This window comes from Bos indicus, chromosome 19 (assembly GCF_029378745.1).
Source record: "Bos indicus isolate NIAB-ARS_2022 breed Sahiwal x Tharparkar chromosome 19, NIAB-ARS_B.indTharparkar_mat_pri_1.0, whole genome shotgun sequence".
NCBI lineage: Eukaryota > Metazoa > Chordata > Mammalia > Artiodactyla > Bovidae > Bos > Bos indicus.
The window spans coordinates 25,235,336-25,247,785 of NC_091778.1; the positions used below are offsets into that span (position 1 = coordinate 25,235,336).

A 12,450-nucleotide genomic window follows, 5' to 3' on the forward strand; every position below is an offset into this window, starting at 1 on the left:
GGAACTCAGTTTTCTGAAGGTAAAATAGAGGCATTGAATTCTGGCTCCTCCAGTGTTCATGCCTTCACACACTCAGACATGGTCGATTTCTTGAACCTTTCTTTGGTACCAGGCGTTATCTTAGACACCGAGGAAGCACATGGTGAACAGAACACACAGGGACCCTCAATCCCCAAAGGTTTCATTCTGGTGTTAAAGCCTGGACTTAAAGAAGTAGGTATTGTAAATTATAGTGGTGTTGGACGAGGTGTGTGAAGGTTGACATCAGAACACCAGCAAGATGCAAGAAGCTGGAGAAGTCCTCCTACGGATGTTTGTGCTGGAATCCCAGGGATGAGCAGGACCCAAGGCAGAAACAGGTGGGTGGGAAGCGGTGCTGGAGACTGCTCCAGGCAGAAGGAAGGATAACTGAGAACATCCAGTGGTGAGGACTGACAGGAAGGTGATTTTGAGGGGATCTTGTGTGTTTAGGAAGCTGATATATATCATATTTGGTGCTAGCAGAGCAGGCAGTGTCAGATGGTAGTGTTGAATGGACAGGTCACAGGGAGATAGTCAGGATCAAGCAGGCACTGATGGAGGGAACTCAGGGCACCCAGGATGGCGTCTGTTGGCCATCAGTGGAAGAGCATGGGGATGAACAGCTAGTTGGCCAGTAGGATGCTATTCAAGCCCAACTGTCAGCTCTTCCTGGCCTTTCTCCCTTCTAAAGGACAATATACCAGTGGCAGTAGAAGTCACAAGAGTGAAGAGCAGATCCAGATTCTGCTAGTGAGCAGAGTATGACCTTGGGGCACCTCACTCAGCATCTCTGAACCTCAGTTTCCTCTTAGCAAAGGATGACAGCAGTGTCTGCCTCCAGTGGCCCTGGAATTTAGGATATTCTTGGGTCAGGGCTTCTGGTCAGTTCAGTTGCTTAGTCGTGTCCAATTCTTTGTGACCCCATGGACTGCAGCACACCAGGCTTCCCTGTGCATCACCAACTCCCAAAGCTTGCTCAAACTCATGTCCATCGAGTCGGCGATGCCATCCAACCATCTCATCCTCTGTCATCCCCTTCTCCTCCCCCCTTCAGTCTTTCCCAGCATTAGGGTCTCTTCCAATGAGTCAGTTCTATGCATCAGGTGCTCAAAGCATTGGGCTTCTGGTAGGATGCACTGATGGAAGTTCTGTTCCTTTAGCACTGTCCTCCCCCTGCCCCCCTTCCCTGGTATCCTTCCCTTCCTCTGCAGGGAGGCTCTGGCAGGAACCTGCTCTACTGTTTGACCTTTTTAATTGTAGTATAATTGCTTTACAATGTTATGTTAGTTTCTGCTGTACAATGGCATGAATCAGCTATCTTGCTGTTTGACTTTATAGGAGATGCTCTTTTCCTGGGAGTGTCTGGCTCTGAGCCTGTGGAGTTAGACATGCAGCCTGGTGCGCTGCGTCCTGCCTGGTCCAGGTGAGCGGTCGCTCCTTCCTGGTGTGTCAGCCCCTCCTCTTTCTGGCCTCTCTAGGCATCACTTACCCTCCTCCCCTCTCCCTGCTTCTGTGTGTTGCTCTTGGGAACACATTGCTGACGGACATGCTAGATTGTACTTTTTTTTTTTTATTTAACTTTACAATATTGTATTGGTTTGCCATATATCAAAATGAATCCGCGACAGGTATACCTGTGTTCCCCATTCTGAACCCTCCTCCCTCCTCCCTGCCCGTACCATCCCTCTGGGTCGTCCCAGTGCACCAGCACCAAGCATCCAGTATCGTGCATAGAACCTGGACTGGCGACTCGTTTCATATATGATATTATACATGTTTCAATGCCATTCTGCCAAATCATCCCACCCTCTCCCTCTCCCACAGAGTCCAAAAGACTGTTCTATACATCAGTGTCTCTTTTGCTGTCTCGTATACAGGGTTATTGTTACCATCTTTATAAATTCCATATATATGCGTTAGTATACTGTATTGGTGTTTTTCTTTCTGGCTTACTTCACTGTGTATAATAGGGTCCAGTTTCATCCACCTCATTAGAACTGATTCAAATGTATTCTTTTTAATGGCTGAGTAATACTCCATTATGTATATGTACTACAGCTTTCTTATCCATTCGTGTGCTGATGGACATCTAGGTTGCTTCCATGTCCTGGCTATTATAAACAGTGCTGCAATGAACATTGGGGTACATGTGTCTCTTTCAATTCTGGTTTCCTCAGTGTGTATGCCCAGCAGTGGGATTGCTGGATTATAAGGCAGTTCTATTTCCAGTTTTTTAAGGACTCTCCACACTGTTCTCCATAGTGGCTGTACTAGTTTGCATTCCCACCAACAGTGTAAGAGGGTTCCCTTTTCTCCACACCCTCTCCAACTCAGCACTGGGTCTGTGTTGTGGAGGAAAAAAGCTCCCCTTGTTCTTTGTGTTACTTGCACTGCCTCCCTGTGGGACGTTGTGGATCTGCATCCCTCTGCTGTGCTTTTACTGATGAAGTTGAATGACTGTGATGTGTTCCAGTTCAAAGCAAAAACTTTAAGAATTGCTGTGCTGGGACTTCCCTGGGGGTTCAGTGGCTAAGAATCCATTTTCACAATTCAGGGGGCCTGGGTCTGATCCCTGCTCGAGGAACTAGATTCTACACGCCATAGCTGAAGATCTTATGCCACAACACAGACCCAGTGCTGCCAAGTAACTACATGTTAAAAAAAAAAAAAAAAAAAGAATCACTGTGCATTTCCATAAGCTCCCTTGCTCTTTCCTCCAAAGATGGGCTGCTTCTTCGGCCTGGATCTCAAATGAAGAAGATACATGAAGCAATGCTAGTCAGAGCCACCCGCAACTTGCAGCTGACTTGTAACGTGTGTGCAAGCTCAGTAGTATCTGACTCTTTTGAGATCCCATGGACTGTAGCCCACCAGGCTCCTCTGTCAGTGGAATTTCCCAGGCAAGAATACTGGAGTGGGTTGCCATTTCCTACTCCAGGAGGTCTTCCCAACCCAGGGATAGAACCTGCGTCTCCTGTGTCTCCTGCATTGGCAGGTGGATTCTTTACCACTGAGCCATGTGGGAAACCCCAACATCCATCATAAGTGAGGAAATAAATCTTTGTTTTTTTAAGCCACTGAGATTTGAGGGAAGTTCCTATCGTGGTATTACCAGGAGAAAAATGATTACCATAGCATTTTTTCTTCTTTCTGGAATGTTGCTGGCTTAGACTTTCCATCTCTACCAGGGTAATTTTTGGTGCATTTCATTCTCCAGAGGAAAATGTGAGTTTACAATGGAGGAATCATTTCATTTAGAATTACACATTTGTTTGCATGGCCTCTTGCTAAATAGTACAGTGACTTTAAATAATTTGCTTTCTCAGTTTTTTATTCCCCTTGTCATTACTTGTTCTCTCTAGTTGTGTTTTTTCTCCCTGCCCTCTCATTTTTTTCTTGAGTAGGTTAGAAAGTGGCTTATCTCTCTTTTAAGTTTTTTTGAAGAAGTTAAAAAGTTTAAGAGCTTTATTGATATGCAATTCAATGAATAATATATAATATATATAATGCAATTCACCCATTCGAATTATACAGTTCAATGACTTTTTATGTTCAATATCCACTGAACAGTGCAGTTATCACCACAACCAATTTTACATTTCATAACCCCTGAAATGAAGCCATACATTCCTTAGCACCCTGCACCAACTCACCCATCCCTCCCAGCCTTCAGTTCAGTTCATTTCAGTTCAGTCGCTCAGTCATGTCTGACTCTTTGCGACCCCATGAATCGCAGCACACCAGGCCTCCCTGTCCATCACCATCTCCTGGAGTTCATTCAAATTCACGTCCATCGAGTCAGTGATGCCATCCAACCATCTCACCCTCCGTCGTCCCCTTTTCCTCCTGCCCCCAATCCCTCCCAACATCAGAGTCTTTTCCAATGAGTCAACTCTTCGCATGAGGTGGCCAAAGTACTGGGAGTTTCAGCTTTAGCATCAGTCCTTCCAAAGAACACCCAAGACTTATCTCCTTTAGAATGGACTGGTTGGATCTCCTTGCAGTCCAAGAGACTCTCAAGAGTCTTCTCCAACACCACAGTTCAAAAGCATCAATTCTTCGGTGTTCAGCTTTCTTCAAGTCCAACTCTCACATCCATACATGACCACTGGAAAAACCAAAGCCTTGTCTAGACGGACCTTTGTTGGCAAAGTAATGTCTCTGCTTTTGAATATGCATTCTAGATTGGTCATAACTTTCCTTTCAAGGAGTAAGTGTCATTTATTTTTATTTATTTATTTTACTAGCACCAACAAGCAACTTTATTTTTTTTTAATTTTATTTTATTTTTAAACTTTACAATATTGTATTAGTTTTGCCAAATATCGAAATGAATCCGCCACTGGTATACATGTATTCCCAATCCTGAACCCTCCTCCCTCCTCCCTCCCCATACCATCCCTCTGGGCTGTCCCAGTGCACCAGCCCAAGCATCCAGTATCATGCATTGAACCTGGACTGGCGACTCGTTTCATACATGATATTATACATGTTTCAATGCCATTCTCCCAAATCTTCCCACTCTCTCCCTCTCCTACAGAGTCCATAAGACTGACAGTGTCTCTTTTGCTGTCTCGTACACAGGGTTATTGTTAACCATCTTTCTAAATTCCATATATATGCATTAGTATACTGTATTGGTGTTTTTCTTTCTGGCTTACTTCACTCTGTATAATAGGCTCCAGTTTCATCCACCTCATTAGAACTGATTCAAATGAATTCTTTATGTATACCTGTGGTGGATTCATTTTGATATTTGGCAAAACGAATACAATTATGTAAAGTTTAAAAATAAAATAAAATTTAAAAAAATAATAAAATAAAATTAAAAAAAAAATAAATAAAGGCTGAGTAATACTCCATTGCGTATATGTACCACAGCTTTCTTATCCATTCATCTGCTGATGGACATCTAGGTTGCTTCCATGTCCTGGCTATTATAAACAGTGCTGCGATGAACATTGGGGTACACATGTCTCTTTCCCTTCTGGTTTCCTCAGTGTGTATGCCCAGCAGTGGGATTGCTGGATTATAAGGCAGTTCTATTTCCAGTTTTTTAAGGACTCTCCACACTGTTCTCCATAGTGGCTGTACTAGTTTGCATTCCCACCAACAGTGTAAGAGGGTTCCCTTTTCTCCACACCCTCTCCAGCATTTATTGCTTGTAGACTTTTGGATCGCAGCCATTCTGACTGGCGTGAAATGGTACCTCATTGTGGTTTTGATTTGCATTTCTCTGATAATGAGTGATGTTGAGCATCTTTTCATGTGTTTGTTAGCCATCTGTATGTCTTCTTTGGAGAAATGTCTATTTAGTTCTTTGGCCCATTTTTTTGATTGGGTCATTTATTTTTCTGGAGTTGAGCTGTAGGAGTTGCTTGTATATTTTTGAGATTAGTTGTTTGTCAGTTGCTTCATTTGCTATTATTTTCTCCCATTCTGAAGGCTGCCTTTTCACCTTGCTAATACTTTCCTTTGTTGTGCAGAAGCTTTTAAGTTTAATTAGGTCCCATTTGTTTATTTTTGCTTTTATTTCTAATATTCTGGAAGGTGGGTCATAGAGGATCCTGCTGTGATGTATGTCGGAGAGTGTTTTGCCTATGTTCTCCTCTAGGAGTTTTATAGTTTCTGGTCTTACGTTTAGATCTTTAATCCATTTTGAGTTTATTTTTGTGTATGGTGTTAGAAAGTGTTCTAGTTTCATTCTTTTACAAGTGGTTGACCAGATTTCCCAGCACCACTTGTTAAAGAGATTGTCTTTAATCCATTGTATATTCTTGCTTTTCAAGGAGTAAGTGTCTTTTAATTTCATGGCTGCAGTCACCATCTGCAGTGATTCTGGGGCCCCCAAAAATAAGTCTGACACTGTTTCCACTCTTTCCCCATCTATTTCCCATGAAGTGATGGGACCAGATGCCATGATCTTCGTTTTCTGAATGTTGAGCTTTAAGCCAATTTTTTCACTCTCCTCTTTCACTTTCATCAAGAGGCTTTTTAGTTCCTCTTCACTTTCTGCCATAAGGGTGGTGTCATCTGCATATCTGAGGTTATTGATATTTCTCCCAGCAATCTTGATTCCAGCTTGTGCTTCTTCCAGCCCAGCGCTTCTCATGATGTACTCTGCATAGAAGTTAAATAAGCAGGGTGACAAATAGCCAATCACTAATTTGCTCTCTGTCTCTACAGATTTGCCTATTAGGATATTTCATGTAAACTGAATCACACAAAACATTGTTCTTTGTATCTGGCTCCTTGCACTTAGTGTAATGTTTTCAAGATCCATGCATGGTGTTAGCATGGATGAGTGCTTCACTTCTTTTTATTGACAAACACTGATTGATTGTATGGATATGCCACATTTTATTAATCCATTCGCAGGCTCATGATCCTTTTCAGTTCAGTTCAGTTCAGTCGCTCAGTCGTGTCTGACTCTTTGCAACCCCATGAATTGCAGCACACCAGGCCTCCCTGTCCATCACCAACTCCCGGACTTCACTCAGACTCACATCCATCGAGTCAGTGATGCCATCAAGCCATCTCATCCTCTGTCGTCCCCTTCTCCTTCTGCCCCCAATCCCTCCTAGCATCAGAGTCTTTTCCAAACACTCACTCTTCTCATGAGGTGGCCAAAGTATTGGAGTTTCAGCTTCAGCATCAGTCCTTCCAAAGAACACCCAGGACTGATCTCCTTTAGAATGGACTGGTTGGATCTCCTTGCAGTCCAAGGGACTCTCAAGAGTCTTCTCCAACACCACAGTTCAAAAGCATCAATTCTTTGGCACTTGGCTTTCTTCACAGTCCAACTCTCACATCCATACATGACCACTGGAAAAACCATAGCCTTGACTAGACGGACCTTTGTTGGCAAAGTAATGTCTCTGCTTTTGAATATGCTATCTAGGTTGGTCATAACTTTCCTTCCAAGGAGTAAGCGTCTTTTAATTTCATGGCTGCAGTCACCATCTGCAGTGATTTTGGAGCCCCCCAAAATAAAGTCTGACACTGTTTCCACTGTTTCCCCATCTATTTCCCATGAAGTGATGGGCCGGATGCCATGATCTTTGTTTTCTGAATGTTGAGCTTTAAGCCAATTTTTTCACTCTCCTCTTTCATTTTCATCAAGAGGCTTTTGAGTTCCTCTTCACTTTCTGCCATAAGGGTGGTGTCATCTGCATTTCTGAGGTTATTGATATTTCTCCCAGCAATCTTGATTCCAGCTTGTGCTTCTTCCAGCCCAGCATTTCTCATGATGTACTCCGCATAGAAGTTAAATGAGCAGGGTGACAATATACAGTCTTGACATATTCCTTTTCCTATTTGGAACCAGTCTGTTGTTCCATGTCCAGTTCTAACTGTTGCTTCCTGACCTGCATATCGGTTTCTCAAGAGGCAGGTCAGGTGGTCTGGTATTCCCATCTCTTGAAGAATTTTCCACAGTTGATTGTGATCCACACAGTCAAAAGCTTTGGCATACTCAATAAAGCAGAAATAGATGTTTTTCTGGAACTCTCTTCCTTTTTCCATGATCCAGCAGATGTTGGCAATTTGATGTCTGGTTCCTCTACCTTTTCTAAAACCAGCTTGAACATCTGGAAGTTCACGGTTCACGTATTGCTGAAGCCTGGTTTGTAGAATTATGAGCATTACTTTACTAGCATGCACTCAATATGCCAGCAAATTTGACAATTCATTCCAATCCCAAAGATCCTTTTCAGATTTGGTCTATTATGAATAATGCTGCAATGAACATTTGCGCACACGTTTTTGTGTGGACATATGTTTTCATTTCTCTTGGGTATATACCTGAGAGTGATATTGCTGGGTCATATGAAAATTCTTCGTTTAGCCTTTTGAGAAACTTCCAGACTGTTTTGCAAAGGGAAAGAACTATTTTACATTCCCATGAACAGTTTTTAAGGACCCCAATTTCTCCATATCTTTGACAACACTTGTTATCCTATTTATTGGTTCTAGTCATCCTAGAGGATGTGACGTGCTATCTTGTGGTTTTGATGTGTATTACCTTGAAGCCCAATGGTATTGAACAGTTTTTGTATGCTTATTGCTCATTTGTATACCTTCTTTGGAGAAATGTCTATTAAGATCCTTTACTCATTTTAAATTTGGGTTAATTTTCTTTCTATTATTAAAAGAACTGTAATTGTTCTTTTTATATTCTAGATAAAAAAAAATCTCTGGTCAGTGCTCACTTTGGCAGCACATATAGTAAAATTGGAATCATACAGAGAAGATTATCATGACCCCTGTGCGAGGAGGACACACAAATTTGTGAAATGTTTCATATTTTTAAAAAGATATCTATCCAGTATGGCAAAATAAATTGAAAATCGGCATAGTATGTCTTTGGAAAATGAAATATTATAAACTATTACATTTATTCACATATTCTTTAATTCCTGGATGATATATTAAGCACCTGCTGTTTATTCATTAATCCAATAAATGTTTATTAAGCCCCCACACAAAAATCTCTGATCAGATATATGATTGGCAAGAATTTTCTCACATTCTGTGGATTGTCTTCTCACATCTTAATGGTGTACAAATGCTTAAAAAATTGATCTATGTTTACATATGGAAGGAAATATCCTAAAGGCAATCAGTCCTGAATATTCATTGGAAGGACTGATGCTGAAACTGAAACTCCAGTATTTTGGCCTCCTGATTCAAAGAACTGACTCGTTTGAAAAGACCCTGATGCTGGGAAAGATTGAAGGGGGAGGAGAAGGGGCGACAGAGGATGAGATGGTTGGATGGCATCACCTACTCAATGGACATGAGTTTGGGTAAACTACGGGAATTGCTGATGGACAGGGAGGCCTGGCGTGCTGCAGTCCATGGGGTTGCAAAGAGTTGGACCTGACTGAGCCACTGAACTGAACTGAACTGAACATATGGAGGAGTCCCATGATTGTCCAGCTGAGCCTATGAAAGGGGAAATAGATTTAATTTTGGAAGTATATTAAAAAGGTCACTTAGTGAACACAGCTAAGATAAAATCTGCAACCTTGTCTTTTTCAACAACAAAGGTGATGTTTTTCCCTCCTTCTGACTGACTGACTCCTTGTCTGACCCTCAGTTGGTTTCACACATGGGACAGGAACAGGGTTTTCATGTACTGGACCTCCTCAGGTACTGACATCACTTCCTACTCAAGTAGCTTGGTGTGCGTGCCTAGTCGCTCAGTCATGTCTGACTCTTTGTGACCCCATGGACTACAGCCCACCAGGCTTCTCTGTCCATGGGATTCTCCAGGCAAGAATGCTGGAGTGGGTTGTCATGCCCTCTTCCAGGAAATCTTCCTGACCCAGGGATTGAACCCAGGTCTCCTGCATTGCAAGCAGATTCTTTACTGGCTGAGCCTTCTGAACATACAGAATTAAGTTCTAGATCCTTTACTTTCCATTCCAGATACTTCGAATTTGGGTCTTAGTTCCCTTTCCAGCTTTTACCTCAGCCTGGAATCCCACCTCCACCTTATGCTCAAATCTCCAGCTCCCTAGCCCACTGACAAGATCCACAAGTACATTTATATAGCCTAGAAAGCCTTCCTTTTCTGCCTCAGTCTGCTTTGTAGTAGAGGGATGTGTGTGTGTGTGTGTGTGTGTGTGCATCCAACCAGATTTTGAGATTTTAGACAAAAGGGATTATGATTTCTTCTTTGTTGTTATAATAACTTGAGTTATCTTTCACATATTTGCTGCTGCTGCTGCTGCTAAGTCGCTTCAGTCATGTCTGACTCTGTGCGACCCCATAAACAGAAGCCCACCAGGCTCCCCCGTCCCTGGGATTCTCCAGGCAAGAACACTGGAGTGGGTTGCCATTTCCTTCTCCAATGCATGAAAGTGAAAAGTGAAAGGGAAGTCGCTTAGTCATGTCTGACTCTTAGTGACGCCATGGACTGCAGCCTACCAGGCTCCTCCGTCCATTGGATTTTCCAGGCAAGAGTACTGGAGTGGGGTGCCATTGCCTTCTCCATTACACATATTTACTAAATAGCTATTTGATTATTAAATTGGTTTCTGGTGGAACAGATAATAGGGCTTTCCTGGTGACTCAAGTAGTAAAGAACTTGCCTGCCAATGCAAGAGATGTGGGTTTGATCCCTGGGTTGGGAAGATCTCCTGGAGGAAGAAATAGCAACCCACTCTAGTATTCTTGTGTGGAAAATTCTACGGACAGAAGAGCTTTGCAGGATACAATCCACAGCATCACAAAGAGTTGGACACAACCGAGCGACTGAACATGGACACACTAGAATAGATAATAGATTGTGCCTTCAGAATGTTGACTTTTGGACATGATAGACCAGGCCGGATGAAGTCTGGTGTCTGAGAGTGATTTGAAGGCAGCTGAACGGGAGGCGTGGAGGAACCCTGAATCAAAATTGTATAGAATTTTAAAAGAGGTAGTTGTGTCTATCCCATTAAATTGAAATTTTTCTGAATTTAAGGATTATCGTTGTCTTATTTATCTAGCACTCTACCAGGTCCAGAGTTAGTACCTAATATCTGTGGAATGAATGAATGAAGGGTTCTAGACTTTCCTGTGAATACAGCTCAAGAAGAAACTACAACTAAAGAAATTTGGGACAGAACAGAATATAGAGAAATAAACCAAGAAATCTAGTTTAACTTCCTTAAACTGTTTCCTACACTTCCTAGAATATTGTATCTAGTAGATTTCAGTAAAAATGTTTAGTGTACATAGTATGTGATCAATACAAGTAAATTAAGATCATTCTTGTTTTTCTTCTCTAGAACTAAGAGACTGGCACCCTTAGGGATGGTGTAGAGTGAAATACGCTTAGAGAAGGTTAGTGAGTCTCATCCAAAGTTCCTTTCTCTGACTTCTGGGCTCATGGCAGGAGGGAACCAGAGCAGCGTCTTTGAGTTCCTCCTCTGGGGACTCTCTGAGCAGCCAGAGCAGCAGCACAGGCTCTTCCTGCTCTTCTTGTGGATGTACTTGGTCACGGTGGCTGGGAACCTACTCATCATCCTGGCCATTGGCACTGACACGCGTCTTCACACACCCATGTACTTCTTCCTCGCCAGCCTGTCTTGTGCAGACATCCTTTTCATCTCCACCACTGTCCCCAAGGCCCTGGTGAACATCCAGACCCAGAACAGGTCCATTTCTTATGTAGAATGCCTGACTCAGCTCTACTTTTTCTTGACATTTGGGGACATGGACATATTTATCCTAACTACAATGGCCTATGACCGCTATGTGGCCATCTGCCACCCTCTCCACTACACCATGGTCATGAGCCGCCGGTGTTGCATCATCCCGGTTACTGCCTGCTGGACCCTTACGAGTCTTGTTGCCATGACGCACACCTTCCTCATATTCCGACTTTCCTTCTGCTCTAAGAAGATCATTCCCGACTTCTTCTGTGATCTGGGACCCCTGATGAAGGTGTCTTGCTCTGACACTCAGGTCAATGAGCGTGTGCTCCTCTTCTTGGGGGGAGCAGTCATTTTAATCCCCTTTGGGCTCATTCTGGTCTCTTATATCCGCATTGTTTCAGCCATCCTCGGGGTCCCCTCTGCCCAAGGAAGGTACAAGGCCTTCTCTACCTGTGGAGCCCACCTTGCTGTTGTTGCCTTGTTCTTTGGGACTGTGATCAGGGCTTATCTGTGGCCCTCATCCTCTTCCTCCAGTTCAATAGGAGAGGATACAGCAGCTGTTGTCATGTACACAGTGGTGACTCCTCTGCTAAACCCCTTCATTTACAGCCTACGGAACAAGGACATGCAGGGAGCCCTGGGGAGACTTCTCAGGGGCAAAGTCTCCTTCTCCTGTGGTCAGTGACTTTACAGAGAAACTGCAGGTGTCCTTTGTCCCCTCAGCGAGGAACATCACAGAAATTTCTACCTCAAGTGTCTCATTTCTAAATCCCACATACATATCTTATTGCCACTTGCTTCCCTTGCCTCTCCACCCTGCATTTGATATTACTGAAGAAAATCAAGACTTTTCATCTTTCTTTAATCTGTTAAGAGTTGCTTTTTTCCCACTTATTTTGCTTATAAAATGACTTTTCACAGGAGTGAATGTCTTTTGCAATGTTCATAATTCTAAAAGTTTGCATAACCTCTTATACTAATTTATCAGAAGTTGACCATTCACTTTGCTGTACAGAAGAAACTAACAGAACATTGTAAAGCAGCTATACTCTTTAAAAAAAGGTTGATCAGTGAAGTCATGGAAAGTAGTTCATGATCAAAATAGTAGCAAGTCAGTATTGGGTGGCAAAGAGTTTACAACTTTCAGTGAACAAATGTATTTTTTCCTATAAGAAGAGGAAATTACATAAATATTACATGAAGGTTATGAATCAAAAATCCTTGCAACCATTAGAACAAAGCTCTCAGCAGTGCAGGAATGATCTATGTTATTTTCAGT

General features: G+C 42.7%; 1 protein-coding gene and 1 non-coding gene across 2 annotated transcripts; both read left to right on the forward strand.

Moving 5' to 3' along the window:
• Positions 1-8,223: 8,223 nt before the first annotated feature.
• LOC139177803 (U6 spliceosomal RNA) lies at positions 8,224-8,330 on the forward strand. Its single transcript, XR_011562272.1, has one exon. It is a non-coding gene; the product is annotated as a U6 spliceosomal RNA (small nuclear RNA).
• Positions 8,331-10,896: 2,566 nt separating this feature from the next.
• LOC109573570 (olfactory receptor 1P1-like) lies at positions 10,897-11,856 on the forward strand. The gene has a single exon (XM_019980819.2). It carries the CDS (start codon positions 10,903-10,905, stop codon positions 11,854-11,856), a length of 954 nt encoding a protein of 317 aa, XP_019836378.2. The 5' UTR covers positions 10,897-10,902.
• Positions 11,857-12,450: the final 594 nt, after the last annotated feature.